This window comes from Megalops cyprinoides, chromosome 18 (genome assembly GCF_013368585.1).
Source record: "Megalops cyprinoides isolate fMegCyp1 chromosome 18, fMegCyp1.pri, whole genome shotgun sequence".
Taxonomy (NCBI): Eukaryota; Metazoa; Chordata; class Actinopteri; order Elopiformes; family Megalopidae; genus Megalops; species Megalops cyprinoides.
Window position 1 is genome coordinate 16,469,013 of NC_050600.1, and position 22,445 is coordinate 16,491,457.

The window sequence follows — 22,445 nt, forward strand, 5'->3', positions numbered from 1 at the left end:
ACTCAATCCATCTCCTAGTCCAGGCCCTTGGGCTTCTGTATTGCTCTACCGGCTGGTGTCCTGGTATGTGCCACAAGGCCTCTTGCTGCTGTAGCATACCTGTGTCCTCTGGTTCACTTTTTAAAATTTTGGTATGAACAGTTTTGTACATATATTGCTGTTCATTTTCCTTACCATTATTCTCTTTATTCTCACCAGTCACCCTGGGTGAGAGCATGTTAAATTACTACATGTGAATGAAATTTTTTTTGGACTGGTGGATGTAGCTGCATGTACATGTGATATCACACATAACCAAACTGATTACACAGGGGCATCCACAGAATTTTGAAATGTTCCATGATCATCACACAAGCATGCGCTAAGACACACACATGCACATACGCACACACACACACGCCAATTATTCGCAGATTGCAAAATCTAGCTCCTGGATTTACATGAAACATCAGATCTGCTTTACCAAGCCAATCAGGAGATATTATCCTGGCTAGACTGTAGCCAAAAAATGCAAATAGTTTGTACAGGTCTCTAAATTACAAGATAACATCATCCATAAAATTACAACAATTTAACACTGGTAAATAATGCAATGGATAGGAGCTCCTTTGATTAAAGCAATTACTTGATTAAAGTGGGAACAAGGGCCTGATGCTATATGTTCTTGTCATATGTTGTTTCAGGTAATCCCCTCCTCTCTGCTTTGATGTGGAAACAAATTATATTAAATTACAGAGGAAAACTTCATCATTACATAGTTTGTGTCATACAGAACAACCAGAATTACACTAATCTCAAGTAAAAGTTCTATTGTTATGCATTAGAGCACAGGAAAAAAATACAGATACTGAGTTGTGTGGATAAACACATGGCTTAACTTCAGAGAAGTATTGATTGACAAACTCAGTATTCAATATTTTGCAGGATTCACGATCTCATATAGCTGATCAAAAAAAAAAAATCTTGTGCAGTGAAATTTAACATAAACAAATCTCATGAACTGAACCATCAGCGACAGCACATACTTTTGCATATCTTAATACAGATGTTAAACTGATCTGATTTAGCATGCTTACTGATCCCGAGCTGTGTCTCCTTGTCGCTGTGGTGGGGTAAATAACTAAAAGAGCTCTGGAGAAACCTGTCTGTGCATTTAGCTCTGAACTCCAATCTGAATGACAAGGGCTGTTGAGAGTGTGATTGAAGCTGTTTTCTGGGAAAGGGCCAGCCTTCAGATATGCGTGTCCCTCACCTTTTATGCCTGCTAGTTTCGCATTGGGAAAAAGAAATAAAACGTTCTTTTGATGGGAGCTGCAAACAAGAGTTCTTGTACTTTGTATCCCATTAGCTGGAAGCCCAGCCTCATCTCTATTCTCCTCCTCTGGGAGGACACAGCCAGGTGTTATTGAAAAAAACACAAGTTCTGCACTGAAGGCTCGAAACCAGGCCTTGACAGAAGTCTACCAAACGGCAAGTTAAAACTGAACCTCTGTAAATTATTTCTGAAAAGAAACTAACAGTGATTTGTGAGATATGACACAATCAGCCACACGCATTCACAGTTGGGCACACACAGATGCCAATACACACAAACGGCAATGTTTGCAAGAAAAGAATAACCTTTCTTAAACAACATGGTAATACATAAAGATGATTAGATATAAAGCTGAGTAAAAATTGCATCCTTCTGCACCTTTGGGAGGCCTATAGACATTTGTTTATCATCCATAGAGAAAACTGCTGTTGATCGTTCAATATGTGTCTGCTACTCTATCTGAATCTGTGTTTTCGACTGGACCTGTTTCAAAGTATAGATTCAAAAGCACATATTCTAATTAATTTTTTGAAAAAATGTACTAAAATGGTTTTGTATTGCATTAACAATAAAAAGCAGTAAAATGCATTCATACAAAAATATGCTGCAACAGTTTTCTGCTGTTTGTATTTCCAAGGATTACTGCTTCTGTGTTTCCAAGAAAAGCAGAGAGGGTACATAATGCCATAGAGTATAGATAACAGAGATCATATCTCAGCTGCAGAACTATTGATTCACTTTTTAGATTGTCCTTTTCAAAAGCCAATAGGTCTAAGTGTTAAAAAGAGGAATTAAATAATTAAACCTCTGCAACTAACAGTGTTTAATTTCTTTTTATTAATTTTCTAAACCAATTTTCACAGCAAAATGTGTCTGTACTGTTCTATTCTGATGGTACTGTAGCAACACACAAACAAGTTGGACACGAGCTTTTCCACATGGAATTTGCTAGACAAACACAACCATTTTGTTGTTTACACCATTCTTACCTGTTTACAAACAATAGAGTCAGATTAATCTGGTCTCTTTCAAAAGCTGTGAATATATTCAAAATGATAAATGTGACAGACAGGAGACAGTGCACAAACGGAATGTAGACTTGATCCCTTAGGCCACAAAAATGTAATCGTATATTGTAGTCATACTGTTTAGTCTGCCTTATAAAATGGATCGAATAAGCCTTTGAAAGGTCAAAATGCTTCTTTAGAAACAGATCCGTAAAAAAGGCTCCCAAAAACCTTTGTCCTTGGATTTTCTTTAACTAAACTATAGGTTATGTACTCCCCCTTGTGGCCAATTGCTTGTGTCACATGTACAATTTTCCATAGTGGAGAATTCAATAGCTACCATGCTGCTAAACTGTGTGAACACAATGATTGCCAGTCACTGTAAATTTTAAATGTAATCTTGTGTAGAATGATATGTTGCGATAATGCACACTGTTAAAAATCCTGTGTGGAATTTCTATTTGTTGCTTGGATAATCCACTGGATAATCCACTGGATTTTGGTGCTACATACAACACTACAGTGCAGTAGCCAATGAGGGAAACCAAAGATGCTATTGGTAAGGAGACTAACAGCATGATCCAAGTGTAATGGAGCCTGCAGTGACAATGTGCTTGGTGAAATTAGAGTCCAGAAGGGAACTCCATGGTTCAGCCTACCATAGACTCTACGAAGATGGCCAGAATAGTCTCTTCAACATTGCCCCTTATCTTAAACTACAGTCTTTAATCCACAACACCTTCACAGGGCCAAAGCATTTCCCATGCCTTAAAAAATGCTTTTGATATAAAACCTACATGGATATGTAGTCCTGTCAAACAGTCTAAATATGCTTCTGATATAATCAATAATACAATCTGAAGGCAAAATCAGGACTGAGTCAGAAATGATACAAGCACTTGGTTAATGCCCAGCAGTCATTTTGCAACAAAGCAATCACCATACATCCAATGCTAATCAAAAATCATTAATTGGCCAGATAGAGCGAGCAGGCAGGGGCATTTGAACAAGGCACCCTGGAATCATTTCATCTTTGCAACAAATACCAAGGGATCTTTAGTGATCACAGAGAGTCGGGAGCTTGTTCCTTTCATGTCCTGCATTAATCACGAGAATAAATTCCTGACTCCTGACACTAGAGGGCAATACAGTATGATCTAAAGAAGAGGAGGCTGTATGTCAGTATGAAACTCCTTTCGTCATCTGTGGTTCCACTTTTATTGCTTAATTTTTTTGATGAACAAATGAATCTCATTCAAACTGTTGTGGTGCTCTCAGAGACAGCACAAATTTCAACATCTGAAATAAAACCTGTATTGATACACTGTTCTGTATAAGCTTTTTTCTGTATGTTTTTCATGAAAAATGTTTCACTGTAGGAATATTGTGAATAGCTGTCATGTAAGAACACACTTCTTAAAGAAAGTTAATATTAAGCCATAATGTAAACTAATTCCCTTAGTCATCAATGAGGTAAGAGTATCTAAAATATTATGTGTTAGGTCAACATGACCTTTTATGCTTGGTTCCTCCTTTCACAAATGACACATAATAATATCTAATTAGTGGGTTAACATTGGTTATCAATATATGCTTATGTTATTACAGTATCATATACAGTAAAACATTCCATGTACTGTAGGCTTCTGAGTGGGTCAGTCAGCTCAGGTGCATGTTTCTACAGCTCAGACAGAGGTTGGAGTCTCAGTTGTGTCATTCAGTGGAAATGTTGTCTTTGCCAGGGTGGAGTGTCGCAGCACTTTCTTGGCACCCTTTGACTGCCCAGACATGTATGATTTGCTCAGATAATGTCAAGGATATGTCCCTATCCTGTATTGATGCTTTCCTAGTGCACTGTGAGACTACTGTGAAAAGTAGTGGTTGTTTGAGACTATATCGGAATACTAAATCACCCCCCACTCGCTTGTGTGAGTGCAGAGGTTGTCATGGGACCCCCCCCCCCCCCCTCCCAAAAAAAATAAATAAATAATAAATACATTTTAAAAATGAAGAAGAGGAAAACAGTGCTAAAAAAGCCACATTCTATATGCATTGCATGTGCTTTGAAACCATGACAACATTTTTGTTGAATTCCATTCTAAGTAACACCTTTCCCCCATAAAAAAGCACTGGGGTTTTCAAACTGTTTTATCAGGACTTCTTAGATGATGTTTTCCATAAGAGATGGTGCCACTTTTTCCATGAACACCCTCCTAGGAAAAATGTGACAAGAACGTATGATATCTACTGATATATCGTACCTATGTGGTTACACACACACAGAGTTGAATACAGAGGTGAACTTGGCGTGAAATATCTGGCAGTCATTACATTATCTGTGGCAGCAGGGAACTTTTTTTTTTCTTTTGGACAGAGATGGAACCACGGGATTCCAAGCTTCTATCATAGCGCACAATGGATTATGTGCAGTACTTACAGGAAGTCATATGAAAAATGTGCAAATGTCCTCATAACTTCTGAACTTGTTAAAAAAAACATTCCCGTAATGTATAGATAGAGTTTCACATCTGTTCTATATATTTACATTTGTTCGGCACATGTCTAGTGAGCATCTTGGAGTACATTTTAGCTGAACACATCCAAATGCTTCTGTGTTTGGTAGGTAGTGAATAAATAGCTGTTCGGGTGAGGACATTCTGTTAAGCCATGGTTTCACGAATTAAAGAAGTGTGAATGGAAAGAAGTGTAGACGGGAAGAGGCATACAGATAGGGGTCATAGTATTCAACTACCACATGGTCTAAAAGCAAAACACAAACACAGCAGTCCTAGCCATTCCAGAGTCATTAGAGTGTCTGCTAGTTTACCACTCACCCATCCAAAAATAGTCCTTGCCTTAATAACGCAGCCTGAATCCAGCAGCTGACAGTATTCACTCTCTGTCAGGCACACATTTAAGCTCTAAACTGCAGTGTCTAATGTACTGCCTGCCCAGACTAAAAAGTCTGCCATATAGGATCAAGTGGTGTTGATTGATGTCAAGGTGATGACTATAAGTTCTGCTACAGGTATTCAAAACCTAATCTAAATGAGAAACGTGATCAAATTTGAAGACACTTACAATGATGAATCGGGTAGTGAAAATTTGATAGAGCTGACAAGAAATTAAAGATGAAGCTTTGATTTGAAAATGATAGCATGTTGTGTGTAATCCTACCATAAGGTAATGACCATTGTTCTTGTCCTTCTTTAATTTATGTTTAAAATAGTTAGTTTTACTAATTTAAAAATGCATTTGCTTGCCCCTAGTCTGCCAAGGACAGGTAGAAGAGGCAGTAGATGATGGATAAAGCATGAAACCATTTTGTCTGGATAGATTCTGATGTGTTTGCTGATGCCAAAACCACAAAATTGAATAATTTCATGCATTGTTACTGGTTCCCATTAAACTGTGTCTGTTTTTTTTAACCATTTTTATTTGGATGAAAACTGAAGCTGTTATCACTGGCTATGCAACATATTTCTTCGAAATAATCATAACCCACCCCTCTATTATTGCATCTCAGAACTGAACAGTAATTAGACCCAGAAATGTGATCTGTCAACTGAGTTTGGTCAACTGAGGCCTAAGGGTTTACAGGACTGTGCACAACCTACATGTAATGGAACCAGACTTTACAATTGACTTTTTCTCCTTTATTTTGTGTCATTATTGCAACATTAAAAGGTATGATTCATAATTGTAAATGCCATTTTAAAATATTCCAGCAATATACTGTAGGCAGATGTGCAGCCTATATTGAAAACATTCGATTAAGGCACCATCAGAGCAGTTTTACAATACTTGACATGTAAGCCTACAATCTGAGTTCGGCAATATTACGCATCGGTGATGAGATGGGTTTTACTTGCACTCATGCAGATGTTGAATTTTGGCTCCTGCCTGACCTGCATAAAAGCATGCTGTGAGCTCTGGGACTTTTCAGGCCATATTTCTATTGGTCTGGCTGTTGCCGCAGTTTGTTCTGTTGCTTAGTGTAGTGGCTTCCATGGCTGTCTTTCCGCTGTACTCGAGGACCTGATGAGAATTTACACGTATTACCACAAACTGGTTACAAAAAACATTCACACATTTGTGAAAAACCACACGCAATGGGTCAGTTTACAAAGTCCCTCTGGATGATTTCTTTTGATTTTTTTTCCCCTCTTTTTTGGTTTCACATATGTGAAATCACACTTTGTGGGTTAATCACACTACAAGCTGGTTCCTAAAACCTTTTGAGCACAGTTGCTTCTCCATATTTTATTTTAATTGTTTTGCCCCATTGTCCCACTCCCCCAGAGTGAGACAAATTGGATAATATGCAGTTTAGAAAAGTACAAGTGGTGCTTTTCTTTTCCTCCTTCACAGGCATCACTTCAAGAAGATTGGCAGTGCTTCCTTTTTTTCCATAGAGATCAACTGTCATTGTCATGCTCATTATTTACTGAACCTATGGTCTGCCAGTTGAACTGTATAAGAAAAATGTCTCTCAGATTGCTATAGACTGGAAGACAGTAGAAACTGATTATTCTTTTAAAAATGGCTCTGGGCTCTGAAGCAAAAGCAATAGAAAAATACATTCATGAGATGAATGGCTCATGAATATTGACATCTCATAAATATACATATTTTAATTACGTTCATGTGAGATGAACTACTCAGAACACTTTCTGCAAAGCTCTCAAAGACATAGCAATTAGGAATGCTGATATAGTTATTTAAGAGGATACAACTATTTCATTCCTGGATGTAGACCATTATGTCCATCTGAAGAGTTTATTTTAGGAAAATGTACTGTTATGTTATTGTAGTGATAGACTTGGCAAACCATGCACATGAGTGTTTTAACAAATGAATTTTTCCCTCTGTAGTATGGTTGGAGCCATGCTGAAATCCTGAATACAACTGTTCAGGTCTAAGTTTAGTGCAGGCTTATGCACAACTGTTCCTTTAGCCCCGCATGACGCTACGGTGAGGAAGGAAATTATCTGACTTCGGGTTCTTAAGTTTCCAGTTTATCAGTGAGAATAGTTCCAGGGGAGAGGGGAGTTTGGGGGGGGGGGGGGGGGGGGGGTGGTATGCGAGTCAGTGAGGACACGTGTCCCTGGACTCAGGGTGCAGGAATGCCAGCAATGCGGGGAGATAGATTGGACAGACCGAGCGCTGAGGGACAGGGCTCAGTCCTTCGGCTTTCTTCAGGGACGGCGCAGCTCCTTCGCCTAGCGGACCCTTCTCAACACAGGTGATTCCCACCCCTCCGGCTCGCTCTCCGAATCTTGGTTTTATTCTTTCAGACACGTTCTTTGACATTTCACTGGCTGATCCCTTGTTGACATGGAGCTTAACCACCCAGGTGTAGTCAACAGGTGGAAGAGGTTCACACTATAAAATGCTCTTCTTTCAGGTTTCTTGAGACTGAACAAAATGTTTATTCCAGTGAATTATCTGTTGCTATAGAGTTCCTCTGCTTTCTTGTTTGGAGTTACTCTCTCCACATTGGAGAGCAGTGTATTTATAGTCCTTCACATGGTGCTGTCTGTGATGGCTACCAGGGTTGGTAGCAGCTGCCATCTGTCTGTTGAGCACCATTTCTAAAGGCCTGTCTCTTACTCAGAAAATGAGCATGATCAATCAGATCAGAGCCTGTTGTTGAGAAAAGACAAAGATTATTGTTGTTGTTCTTGTTGCATCCTAGTTGTTGTCAGCAAGGGTAGCTACTAATGATTAAATTGAACTAGTGTATACTTTGGAACTTTTGTATATTTCCTTCCTTCACATTAGAAATAATGAATATACTGCCTATATACCACAATTATCTGGATAGTGGGCTGTAGTCTAAAGATGACATTGCAGGGCACTGTCTTTTTAGGCCTAGTATTGCTACTGTACCATTTTGGCCTTAGAGACTGACTATTTCCACAACATTATCTGACTGCTTAAAGCTAATTTGTTTTGGTCTGCCTTCTGCTTGCTGCTGGTCTTAATATCAGGACAACAATAAAGTATGCCAGCGTGATTGCAAAATGACAGATTGCAAATTACTGCTAGCAAGATTTCATATGCATTGAGCATTGAGCCAATTGACTTCAGTGCTGTTCATGAGTTAGTCTGTCCAGCATAGTAATTGTAAATCCCAATCGAGTCAACCAATCATTTTATAACTGTCTGTTCATAATAATGATACATTTTGGAGGCAGCTGCTTACTGAGAGAGTGAAAAGGAAACAATTTCCTAAGTGCATAATGTAATATATAATAAAATAGGGAGTTGCTACGGTTTCATAGAAAGAGCAATTGACCTCCAGCGTAGAAACAAAGCAATCCAATCAGCAATTGCCACAAATGGCTTTAGAAATTTAATATCACCACACTGGCAAAAGGCCAAAAGAGTTTTGAGTGCTGAGTGAAGGTAGTGTGGCAATGTCCTGATTAACCATTACTTGAAAATCCATTACTTCTTCACACCTCCATCATAAAGCAATGTTACTCATTCCATTTGTACCCTCTGTACCATGTTTCTGAATGGTAAAAATACTACAATCTTGTTGGTCTTACCACTTGTAACTGTGCTCAACTATTGCTCATTGCAGTTGGCCCACAGAGCAATAATGGAGCTGTGCCACTGTTGGGACTGCAAGCCAGTGTGTGGGCTGTAGCTTACACTTCATTTCTGACGAACATGAGGAGAGGCTTTATTCAACACACCTACGTATCGTAAATCATATCAAGTGATAGCTTTTTGCCTGGAGTTTCCCTTTAAGCCATTTCCATGAGTGGGTGTGATATTTACAGTGGAGAGACAGCTGGCATGGCGGGCACCCTGGAGGCTCCCTCACAGGGAGGCGCGGCTGCAACAGGCTGGTGTCAGCGGCAGGCCTCCGTTTCAGCATTATGCAAAAGAACATGGTGCTCTCAACCGTTTATATTGTACATGTCCCTCCACAAGCCTGATTAAATCGATTCTGAATCAAACAACAACAACGAAAATGCGTAAGGCTTTGATCTGTAACATTATCAACTCCAGCTCTTTTGATGTTTTTAATTTCCTCATTTCAACCTCATTTTCATGTGTTGCCAGCTGTAGTTCTCCAGCACCGCCCCACACTAAATGTTAGTCCTTTTCTTCTCCTTTCCTTCCTTGTAAAAATCTTTTTCATCTTCTGTCAGTGAGAAAGACCAGCCAAGTTCAACATGTCAGTGTCAGACCTGTGGAAAGTAAAAGATTAACAAAAAATGGTGACCAGCTGTTTGGCCATTGAATGGCATAATATCTCTGTGTGAGTCATCTCAGTCCTGTCCCCATACATTTCATCTGCTTTACTTAAGCTTTGTGGGTGGCAGTGAAGGTGGGCATGTCAGAGAAGACTGATATGATTTGCTTACCTGCCAAAGTTTCAGTGTACACATGTAAAGGCCTACGTGATGTTCCACACACAGCTTTGCAATCCAGCCAAAGATCAAAGATTTGTTTTGTTTACTGTTATTCAATATTCTTTCATTTTATTATCAGTTACTATCAGTTTCTCAGGCACTTTAAAGTTCAGAAATTTACAAGGACAATTTGAGGTTCATTTATTCATGGATATTAGACATTCTCCTATACTCTTTTTACACTGGGTGACTCTTGTTATGATAGAAATATGAAATATACAGAAACAAAATCAGCTATTTTTGACCTGAACTGACCTGAACACATTTTCAAAATGATCTGAAACTGAGTAGCCCTTATGTGTGAGTAGGATTTTAGGATTTTTATAGGATTTTAATATGCACGTGCTGCTTAGAGAAGCTATAACAATACATGATTGTATGTGCATTTCAGGTTTCTGGCTTGCACCTTCGTAACAATGTCAGGCCATACTCCACCTCTGACGAGACTGGAGCAAAAGCCCAGTGAAGCGGACCAGATTATGGAATACTTCAAACAGCAGGTCCAGCTGCTGAAGGAGAAAGCTCGTAAGACTGTACACTGACATGCTAAACTAAGCTGCATATGACAGCATTTAGTCAAAGCAATAACAGTCCAATCAGATCATAAGGAACAACAATGACAAATTCAGACCTTTCAGACAGTCTTGGAATTCTGGGAATTCTTATTGTGGAGTGCCAGAGATGATAGTTTTGTTGTGTCCAAACCCTTAATTATATAACTGGACAACCGATTGGATTGGACTGGATAACTCAAGTAAATATGACTATTTTATGTGGCCAGGGTGCTCAGTATTTGGATGTTTAGACAGAATTCTGTACGATTGAAGTACTGCAGGAATAAGTCTTCCTATCTATGACTAATTTACTGATAGTGAACATCAGCAGTGAATTTGGTTCAGAATTAAACATGTGCAGTCAGGCATCTGTTCTTCCAAACTAAAGACCAGGGGAAGACACCTTTACGGAAGATTGCAGAAAAAACTGCTATGTGCTGTTTTCTTTAAAAGCACATTAATGTTTAACTTTTGCCAAATGAAGTGTTACAGGCCTCAATCAGGGAGGAAAAGAAACTGCTGGTGGAAAACGCAAAGCTGAAAAAGGACATCGAAGAACTTAAAAACCTGCTGCAAGATAAACAGAAGAGGAAAGCAGGTGAGATCCCAGTCTGTATCTCCAGTGTCGTTTTAGTTTAGCTTTTTCAGGGTGGGAACCACACGTGACACATAACATAAATGGGTGGCAATTAGGTCTCGCTATCATAGATACGCATGGCATGAAGCTAATGCAGAAAGTCGTGTGTTGTGTTTCTTTGTTTATGTGCTGGAGACCTGTATCCATGCTGGCTTGCAAATCAAAAGCACGCAGTGCCTAAAACGCACCGCAAGTGTTTGCGGCAGTGAAGCCATCCAGTGGTCAGTCGTACTTTGAGGAGCCGGAGGTGTGCTGTTTTGATCCAAGCGAGAGAGCGGAGACTGGCTGGATTTGTTGATGAGAACCAGGTGGATTCCTCAGATGTTGGACATTGAGAACTCGCATTTGTAGATCAATAGCACGACTTTCTGGGAGTAGGTGAGAGTGTTGTCAAGAGTAATGATGAGGTTCTTAGCAGACTGGAAGGGAGCTTGCGCATTGTTTTCCAAGAAGATGGAAAGACCTCACAAAGAGGTACAGCATGTTTTTTTTTATTTACCTGAATATGTTCAACATTGCAGAATGAAGTCTGAGCACTGATTCAATTATTCTAAGAAGATCCTGTAGATGATTTTGCTGTTCATCATTTTTGAAAAATGACATGTGGCCAGAGTGACATTTTACACCAGTTCACTACAGAAGAAGATACAACACATTGGTGAAGGAAAACAGGTGCTGACAGACTGTTTTTATCTTTTTTATAATATCTGTGTTTACTCTCAAAGTAATATTCAACAGTGACAATTACTGTACTTTGGATGTGAGCTTTCCAACATCACTTCTACATTTTAATTATGCAGAAAGCATTGATATACCAAGAGAACAGGCCCCCTGCTACTGTTTCCTTAGGCAGTTTTACATCTCACTTAATAAGGACTTTGAAGAGAACTTATACAAACTGCTTATTGTGTCACTGATTAAAGAACAGCTAATAAAAGACAGGCTTGCCGCTAACACCCTTCCTCTCTCCGTATTGTGATGGAATGTTGAAGTTAGTGTATACATGGGAAAATACTAGATTTTGTGGAACTCTGGATGTTGTTTACACTACGTTATTGGCATTTAGCAGACAGTCTTATCCAGGGCGACTTAAATAGGTTACAGTGATTTACATGTTACTCATTTATACAGTTGGATATATACTGAGGCAATTCTGGATTAAGTACCTTGCCCAAGGGTACAACAGCAGTGTCCCAGCAGGGAATCGAACCAGCAACCTTTCAGTTACAAGTTGTACTCTTCCCCACTATGCTACATTGCCGCCTCTGTTGGAAAACAACAATAAAATTGCACTGTTTAACCCCCATAAAGTCATTAGGTATGTATGCTGTCAAACACAGATTAAATGGTTAAGTCAGGCCTTTTGCGGGTGGTTGGCACTTCATTTTGTCCTAAATCACACTGCTGTTGGTGGGGTATTTGTAATCATTAAGCGCTCATTACCACTGGAACCACCACAGAAACATTTTCTTTGCCATATTTTTTATGCTGTTAAATTTAAACAGGACATTAATCCTTGGGGTCCCATGAAATAGAGATTTTTGCATTACACACTCTCAAGCATGCAATTGAAATGGCAAGTCTGCCTGTTTGGAGGTGAAAAGAGGTAACTGGATCGAAATAGCAGGGCTTTCTGATTAATGTGTGTGCATTGCTGTCACATTTAGTGTGTTTTGTTTACATGAGAAACAGCTGTCTAAGTCATTGACACGAAGGTAGTACTTACAAAAATATGAGGTTGGTGAAACAGGCAATTTAGGGGTGTTTGAAATGTTCCTTTGTTGTTTGGTAACCTATAAAATGTCAGCAGAAGGGATTGTTCTTTTTGAAAACGCTTACATTTTTTCCAGCTTTGCCATGTTTTCTTTACTCTGCAGTTTCTCTAGATGTTTATCAAATAAGCATGCAAACACATCACTTAAAAACAGTGATATCAAAAAACATTGTTCACAATAGGAGTGTCCAGGGTAATTATTTCTTGCATGGGACACAGAGGGAAAAATGTTTTGAAGTCTATTTTCCTGGAAATTGTTTATCAGTTTGCTGGATAGAAAATTACACCAGTGTTCCAGGCTTCGATGTCCTGACTATTTTATGTCATACACTGCAGTGCCATTTCCCTATTTTAGATTATTAGTTAGGACATACAGTCACCCACATATTTTGGGGATCATGTTTCATTGTCGTGAGGCCCACTTGAAATACATACTGAAGAACAACATGAACACTTACTTGCTGATATGATCAAAGAAATTGATCTTGTAACAAAGAGATAGTAAGAACATTATTAAGCAGTAACAACAAATAAGAGGTTGCAGTTCACAGTAGAAACAGTTTGTTTCGTGTTTCATGGCTACTCAAGAGTGGCTGATCTGTCTCCTCTGTGCCTGCTCTTCAGTGAAGCAGGTGACTGTGCCACCAGTCCAGTGCACCTCCAAATTAGACACTCCAGAGTCAAAGACCCCCACTGCCTGTACCGCCCACGCCACCGTAGCCTCCACCACCACCACTACTACCACCCCTGCCACTCACAAAGATGAGGGCAAAAGGAGGAAAGCCGAAAGGAAAGGTAACCCAAGCAACCTACATTTTTTGTATGGTGCCCCATATCTTTCTGTCGGTCTGCAGATGGCCTTTTTCAGCTTCATATTCCAGCACTTTGTATTATTCCAACCTCTGTGTTTTTGCCAATACTCTCCTGTGACAGCAGCCTTGAAAACAGATTCTCAAAATATCTGTAAGCTTTTCACGTGTAAAATTCATTAAAATAATGTTATCAATCACAGATTCCTGATTTTAACTTTTCTTGACCACCTCAGGAAAGGAATTAATTTTGAATTCCAATTTTACTTGGAAATTCATAGTACTGTTTTTTGCTTTTTAAGTTTCTGTGGTTTCCCGAGTTTGTTGATCACATCTGTGAACCTCTGAGAAAGCTTGATTGTATTTTTATTACAAGAGAAATAGTCAATAATATGTTAATATGCATGAAACTGGGAAATAGGTCAATTTAAATGCACTTCTTTTTAAAGAAAAGCACTACACATGACAGACAATACATCAGAGCACATGCTTGCTGTATTGACAGCATTCAGGCCCATTCATCCAAATGCACAGAGATACAAATAAAAAGCTTTATTTCCCAGTTTGTTTGACAGACACTTGTAGTGTTATTTAGTGCACATCTGTCAATTCATTCAAATAAAGTAAGCCAGCTTTACCCAATATCTCTGAGCACTGAACTTCTCAATGTTGAAATTCAAGAAGTAATCAAAATGGCAAAAAGTCACAACAATTAATTTGAATAAATGTAGCACCATCTGTTCAGTTTTACAGATTATTACCTTTGATGTGCATCTCTTATTTCAAGAGATGAGGAGGATTTTTGAAACTGATCACTCCGAATGGAACTGCTATTTTTTATAGTCCACATACCTAAAAGTAAGCTGTAATCCATTTTTTTCCCTCACAGAATAGGTGATTTATGGTTTGTTTTAGTAAATGTGAAAGGTATTCAGCTGCTTGTAGCAGGTTCCATACTGTACCCCCCACCCCATCAGACCATTTCAGATCAATCACCTGGCAGGGAAGGGCTTTCTCCACTGGACAAGATGACAGATCAGTCTCCTTTCCAGCTAACCCATGCATTCAGGATCTAACCACTGTGCCGTGTGCTTAAGTGCTACAATTATTTGGAAAATTGTCTGTCCCAGAGCTTGAGAGGTGGTGGTTACTGGTTTATTATTGCCTTGCCAGATGCCTTTAATCAAGATGACAGCACTTAAGCTCTTACATTATGGAAAAAGTGGCTGAGCATAAGTTATTCACACTTTCTTAACACAAATCCTCTGTTCTAGACTGTGATTTGCATTGGTCTGAATTGTGTTAATACCAGCTGAAGGGCAGGCGGAAATAGATATTGGCATCTGTACTGGCCCCAGGCATTAATAGATGCTTAAGTGAAGTCTTAAGGGAAAAATATTCAAAGACCCTGTTCAATCGTGCGCTGCTCCAAAGAGACCAGACCTGCCAGCCTAAGGTTAATGCAATGCATGCATCATTTCTGAACTGAACCTTGTAAATGGAATGGCTTGTGTTGGTGTGGTAAATGACAGCATCACTGTACCCAGCTTGCTGTACCTGTGTTGTCAAGGAGAGAAGAGGGAGAAGAAGCAGGGTGTAGCGACCCTCGATCATGATGCCAGGGATGATGTGTCCCGTCTGGACCTGCGTGTGGGTCGAATCATAACTGCCAGGAAGCACCCAGACGCCGATTCACTGTACGTGGAGGAGGTGGACGTGGGAGAAGCCGCGCCCAGGACAGTGGTCAGCGGGCTAGTCAAGCACGTTCCTTTGGAGCAGGTACTGAACCACACACAAAGTGCCAGGCACACCATGCACAACATGATGAATGTGAGACATTTCTAGTGGACATATTCTAGTCGTTTTCAACAGCGCAAACAGAAATGGAAAGGGAATGCTGGTGAAAAATGATGTAGCACTGATAATTCCTCATATGACTCTATATCTTGTCATTATTTGAAAGCCACATGGCCTTTAGTGCTGGAAATTATCTAACATCTAACATACTGCAGAAAAAGCTTAATTACATGAACACATTTTTAGTAAACACTCTAATACAGTATATTACACTTTACACCAATTCCCGCTAACTTCAATGAGAACTTTACAACAATCTAATGTTTCTCCGAGTTTCCCTTGAACTATTGTGCTAGTTGACATGGCCATCATAGCATTTTCAGGAGAATAAAATATCTCAGCATGTATGCTGTTCAGGAACAGCAAGCAATATGTTCAAAAGTTTGACTGCCACTCCTAGATTAAGCTTAAGCTTTCATAGATTTGTTTTCATGATAAATACCCAGAATTCAACTGTTTTCTTAAACTGGAAAGGAGTGTTAAATGACTAAACCTAGTTTCCTCCTTTAGTGCCATATTTTATTTTATTAGATTATTCAAAGTAGATATGCATCATGCTCCATTGGCAAGGGACATATTGTTTAATAATTATTGTGATTTCTTTGAAGCGAGCTCCTTTATTTGTATAACAATATTTCTAATTGGTTTCAGTTCATGTTAGAAGAAAGCTCTGAAATCTGGAATTACAGAAACAATCCTCTTTTATCATCTACTCTACAGCAATCAAAAACTCATAGCTTTTACATTATTTAATCTGCAGTGCTTTTATTTGTTCCAACAATATTTGGCTTCAAGTCAGAATCAATTCAAAAGCCAGAAATTTCCATAGGAGTCATTAGTTTTTGTTAATTCTTTGTACTTCACACCCAGCCCAAGAAATGGCAGTACTTAGTTGGACAGTACTGGAGGCACCTGGCATTTAGCCTGCTAGGAACCAGATGCGATTAAACTAAAACTAGCCATACAGCAGGCCTTTGCTATTTGTGCTAAATCCATTCTCAAGATCCCCATGAATACAGAAATTTGCAGAAGTGTACCAATATAATGCCTTATGCCCAGAAAAGATTTGTTCCAGATGCCAAACTGCATTCTTAGTATAAAAACAGTAAAATTATAAGCCAGTGATTTATATATGTTCATCTAATAATTACCAATAAGAATGCATGCACTCTATGAAAACATTACTTTTCTGTAGCATCACCATTTGTACTTGTACTGCAGTTATATTTTTAGTCGTGCATTCATTCTTGCTTGCTTGCTTGCTTGCGACCAACAATTCATTTCTAGAAGAGTATTTTTATAATGTTTTCTCTAAGTCAAAGTATAACCTACAAGCAATTTCCCCCTAACACCTACTGCTGCCTTTCTCACCTCTCTCATTTATTTCACCTGGTAGTACACGTGACCTATCAAGCAATTAACCCATTATCCAATGCCTGAGCATACATCTGCAAGCACACTGAAATTCTCATGCTTGTCTGCTCTCTCTATCACTGGGAGTGATTTCATGATGTCACAACTGAAGAGAAACTGCAATTGATGAGCCACTACTTTAATTGTTTCCTTTCTTTGACTGCATTAGCAATTGTTAATGGAATGGAATTGGAATGATTCTTAGAAAATTCCCATTCTGATTGCACGGCCGCATTATTATACCCCAAACCCATAAAAATCCGCCTTCTCTCCAGTTGGCCCTTGTGTGCTGCACTATGAGCATACAATGCTACAATATGAAATTCCCCTGGGAGCCATCATTCCGTCAACCTCAAGGACTCTAAGGCCACACAGCTCTGTTAGTGGTGCAATTGTGGTTAGGGGGAGCTGTCAGGGAAACGGGGAAATGCATCTGCCGAAGCCTGTCTACATTGCGCCCTAGTTTAGAAAAAAACGAAGGTTAGGAGCTTTGTGAGCCACAAGATATGCGTAACCTGATTGAGACCAATGTCCCCTATATAGTAAGGGTAGTGTGTCAGAGGTGGGCAACGCAAAAACAAACTGATGCATATTAAACCTTATTATGACACAAATGTAACAGTCTATGTTGGTCTATTTATACTACTTAATATAAGTAAGACAACTTAACATAACTAAGATAAAACATATCATAAAAATGTATGAAAGCAGTGATGCAGTCTGACCTCATTCCTGTAATGTTGTTGGAAGTCTCAGTTCTCAGAAGATACTGATTTTGTGAATTGCTTACAGTTGTAAAGGAAAAATAAACATGGCTTACAGCTATTCTAAGTGACATGCCCTCATTTTTTTTGTAGATCTGCTGGGGAAAGAGAGAGACCACTGCACTGATTTCATTTTTGCCCTTCATGACACTGAATTCTGATGATTTCTCTTCTCATGCCCCCTGCATTCAATCAAAACTGTCAGGTCAGCATAAGGGAATGTGCTACTCAATCAAAAAACAAAACAATAAAAAAATCCAACATTATACTGGCATCATGTCACAGGAAAGTGACTCCTGACTTCAGTTCAAAACAATCAAATCATCTTTACAGCTGTTTTGGAAGGTGTCTGCAATTGTTTTATTATTTGAAGTGTGCTTTTCCTCAAGGTGGTTTTGATTGAATCCAAGGGTGCTGTGTTTTACCTCCCCACACACACACACAACACACACACACACACACAACACACAACACACACTCAACAACCACCACCACCACCGAAGTTATTTTGTAGTGAATACCTCTGACCCATTCGAAGCTCCTCTGAGGATTGACTTCATGCAATGCATGCTATTCAAAAATCTGTAGAAACCTTCCATTTCATAATGGAGATAGATGCATGTTTACCAAAGCTTTAAAAGCACACCGAATCCATCCATCATTTGTGTTTCCGTGTTCACATGCTAAATTCTGCGGTTCTTCTGGGTCTGTAACTGATGCTTGGACACTTCAGGTTTGAAGGAATTATGCATTACAGCTGGTGGAAATCTCTTTTGGCCCTGTCAAGGCTTAGACCCCAGACATACAGAGAAATGGAAGATCATTTTCTTCATTTGCAAAGAGAATCATATAAACCGTATGGCTCAGAATGCAGTAATTGTGTGTGCATTGTGACTGTTTTGCAGCTATACTGTCATCTTGCTTGGGAATGTAGCGAACATAATAACCCCTTTATCATTTGCACTGTCAATTCCAAACCATTTTCCAAGTAATTTCCAAACATTGTGAAGAATGATTGAGCGTATGTGTTCATAAATAAGGCTTTGGGAAAAAAAAAATTCCCTGCCATATCTTAGTTCTTGATTCAGCAGTGAGTACATGGCAGCAACAGCAGGGCTCCTTCAAACTCTGCTCTGGGTGTTATTTTTCACTCACATTCAAGAGGTCCTTCCTTCATGTGAGGCTTACTATATGATGTGTAACTGCAGCTTTGAGCAGTTTCACAAATGAATGCCAGCCATTTGGTTGGATCACAAAATTTGTTAACGTATCCAATTATTTTCTTCTGCCTAATGGCTGACAGTTCTGTGATCCCTTGGCATGGATTCTACATTTAAAATCCATTTCCCATATTTCAGGTTTTCGTCCCATGCTGCCACAAGGTATTTGAGAACATGGCTTAATAAGTTTTGCACAGCCTGTGTTGGTTCATAAAATTCTTTTTCTGGTTTTTCATAGCTTGACTTTACCTGTTGTCATGCAGTGGAGCTACTGGTTTTCAGTACAACTGGCTGTTTGCATAGCAAGTTTCATCTTTGATAGATTAGTCCAGAATTTATTCACTTGAGATTTGTCTCAAGTGTCTCTCTTTGATAAAATTTTTCCCCATCTAATGACAAAATATATATACATTTATTTTGCTTGAAATGAATCCATGAGTTTGCTCGCAAAACATTCTAGGGCAAAGTCATAAAACTTTTCATAGTAAACCACCGCTCTTCGTTTATGTACTGTACATTGAGAATTTTCTGTTACCACCACGATGTGGTAGCAATATCGTTTTGTTAAGTCCATAGTTCCATGAGTTTCAAAAAGCAAAATATGAGGATTATTCTTTTTGTTATATTGGTGTGCTTCCAGCTTCTCCAGGACCACCCATGTGGCCAACTAAAGGAATTTAGGCTTGTTTTCTGAAGAGGGGGCAGGACTGAGACATGATGATGAAGGCCAAACACACACAGCAAAGGCAGTCACATTCAATATATGGAATTTTGAGGGGTTGTCAGGGTTGTTTACATGTACCGTGCAGGTTGTCTTGGTATCCAGTCAAACTGTTCCTCTTTTAAATAAGAGCACAGATACAAATATCCTTTTTATCAGCAGTAGAGCTCAATCAGAACACAGTCAGAACAATGCTTAATTTCCACACGATTGATTCAATTAATGAACAATACTATGTGCCTATTTTTCGTTGCCTTTATCTGACCCCTTTCTTCTTGTGAAGCATCCATTTTCATTCATAGAACTGTCATGTTAATGTGCTTGCTATGTCACACACAGTGGGGATATTTTAGCCACATGACTGTGGGTTTGGAAAAGTTTGAAGTTTGGATGACTACCAAGGGTAAAAAAGAGGGAAAGGTTTTATCTTTATTTACATGTTTGAATCAGTGTGGAAGACAGATTTAGATACTGCAGGAAGTAGACACTGAGGGTACAACACCATTGCTTTGAATTCAAACTATCAGTGCATCTTTTTTCCATATTTTTCCAGCAAAGGCCAACCTGTATAAAATTATACCAGAGTTTGAATGGTCTGTGCTGAAATGGTTGAGTATAACTTATCATAACATGTTTTGATAACATTGTTTTGATTGACTGAACATATCTCCTCTTTTGCGAAGGGATCAACCCAAATGATCCCTGTGATAATCAAATGCCTTTTTTCCTGTTAATGCCAAAGCTGCAGAACCGGATGGTGGTGCTCCTGTGTAATCTGAAGCCAGCCAAGATGAGAGGCGTGGTGTCCCAGGCCATGATCATGTGTGCAAACTCCCCGGAGAGGGTGGAGGTCTTGGATCCACCCAGTGGAGCTGTGCCGGGGGACAGGGTCACTTTCCAGAGTTTCCCTGGTAACTCTCCTCCATTAATACACTGCTCATCCGCAATTTAGGAGAATTTAGGAGAAATCCAATGTCTCAAGCCCTTTTATTGCTTTTATGTTGGTAATATCTGTGCAAAAGTAAGTTCTATTTCCATCCCATTCTGAACGGAACGTTTCAAACACAAGATTGGACACCAGTGTTACCCATCAAAATTAGAAAATTAGAATCTGCCTTTTTGCTAAAGCTAATTTTTTCCGGTTCTTGCCATTGAATGTAGTCATTTTCTTGGAAGTCACTGCCTCCAGCAAAAGAAAACATCTCATATTCCATAATGCATCACAGAGATGGGAATGTGTAAGAAGTAAAAAATGCATACAGACTGGTAACATCAGTGAAGAAGTAATGTTCTACATGAACTACATGAACACTTATTACAGCAGTGCCATAAGAGACCCTGTTAATCTGGCATGAAGAGGAGTCTGTTTCTCCTCAGTACTTTGCTACTGTGCACTAAGAGTTCTCATCAAAGTACTGACATTTATTTGTGGCTATAATCAACCTGTCATAGCATCCTCTCTTTGGATTAAACATATTGAAAGCCTGTATCCATGGTTGTGATTCCTCATTGCAGGTGAGCCCGACAAAGAGCTGAACCCCAAGAGGAAAGTATGGGAGCATGTCCAAGCGGACCTACGCACTGACAGCAAGTGTGTGGCCACGTACAAGGGGGCTGCTTTCGAAGTCAGGGGAAAAGGATTGTGCAAAGCGCAAACCTTGAGCAACAGTAGCATCAAGTAAGAGTTGTATAATCATCCTCTGTCTTATCAGGAAAAGGAACATGTCAAGAAGCAACGCTCAACTGTAACCATATGATGCAATCCAACCGATCCTCAATAAAGGTTTTGCACATTTTAATCTATGTTGTTTTTTTTAAGTTGGTGTAAGAATTATCATTGGAGGCATTGTTTTTATTGAACCTTACCTTGCGTATACTGTTCAGTTTTAATTTTCAAAGATTAAGATGTCTGTCCTCCAACAGTCAACATATTTATATGTCTGTACTGTAATATTCCCTAGTGTGCCGTTCATACAGTTTTTCAACTGGCACATTGCTTGACAAGTTTCTCACTATGTGTTCCCACTTTATGTTAACTCAGCACATTATACAGCACAGGAAGGGGCAATTAGTGTATGTCATCATTAATCAGATTTTGGAGAGCTCATAGACTTTTGGATGATACATGGTTCAGACTTTCCAACAAGCTTCTCGCTGTAATTAACAATTCTAGCCTTATCATCTCATCATCCTTTGCTTCATTATCTCCTTGAAAGGAACATCTTGACGTACCACTCAAAAGTGTCACTCAGCTAGTGTGCAGACAGCTTTGGTTCTTGAATATGTTTCAATTGCACTGAAGAGCTTGATCTACGTCCCCTTTGGTAATCCATTACGTCAACAGTAATTAAGTCAATGAAGAGGGCTTGCCATATGCCGTGGATTAAAGCTGAACATAATTTACAGACCACAAGCCATTATAGCTTGCACTTTGAGTTCAGTTATATTTCTGAAATTCATATGCATGCTGTCTGATTTATTTTATATACAGAACTACACTGTAACGGCAACTGGCGACTTTTTAGCAACTTCCCCTTTTTAATTGTTTTGATTTGCAGAAACATGAACTTATTTGGCGCAACAATTCTGTGTCGACATTTCCACTGGACCTCCGGTGTCACATTTGTTCACAGTTGCATGTTTGCTACATCTTAGGCTGTATTGTGAAAGCCATTACATCTGTGGCCTTCTTAAAATGTTGATTATAGTCCCTGCAGGTGAGGCTGAATCACTTAGAGCACAATGATGTGACAATGAATCACTTAGAGCACAATGATGTGACAATGAAGTCAGATGCTGCTGTTCAGAACATTCTGAACAGCAGCATCTGACCACTCAGGATTCACTCATTTCTCAGTCCTTCTCAGTCTTCAGTTCTATATGGAATGTATTACATTCTGACATCCACTGGACATCTTTAATCAACCTCACCCAAATAAGG

General features: G+C 39.2%; 1 protein-coding gene across 1 annotated transcript; it reads left to right on the plus strand.

Annotated features, from left to right (window-relative positions):
* Nucleotides 1-7,419: 7,419 nt before the first annotated feature.
* On the plus strand, nt 7,420-21,268 carry LOC118793314 (aminoacyl tRNA synthase complex-interacting multifunctional protein 1-like). Its single transcript, XM_036551440.1, has 7 exons — nt 7,420-7,567; nt 10,147-10,280; nt 10,794-10,907; nt 13,345-13,515; nt 15,100-15,308; nt 20,247-20,415; nt 21,020-21,268. The coding sequence occupies exons 1-7, from the start codon at nt 7,449-7,451 to the stop codon at nt 21,184-21,186; spliced, it is 1,083 nt and encodes a 360-aa protein (XP_036407333.1). The 5' UTR covers nt 7,420-7,448; the 3' UTR covers nt 21,187-21,268.
* The last annotated feature ends 1,177 nt before the right edge of the window (nt 21,269-22,445 follow it).

Bases quoted from the DNA above. Each gene is read 5' to 3' on its own strand.
- LOC118793314 (XM_036551440.1), top strand. From the start codon at position 7,449: ATGCCAGCAATGCGGGGAGATAGATTGGACAGACCGAGCGCTGAGGGA. The intron at 10,281-10,793 runs GTAAGACTGTAC...TGCCAAATGAAG, and splicing joins GCTGCTGAAGGAGAAAGCTC to TGTTACAGGCCTCAATCAGG. The intron at 10,908-13,344 runs GTGAGATCCCAG...CCTGCTCTTCAG, and splicing joins TAAACAGAAGAGGAAAGCAG to TGAAGCAGGTGACTGTGCCA.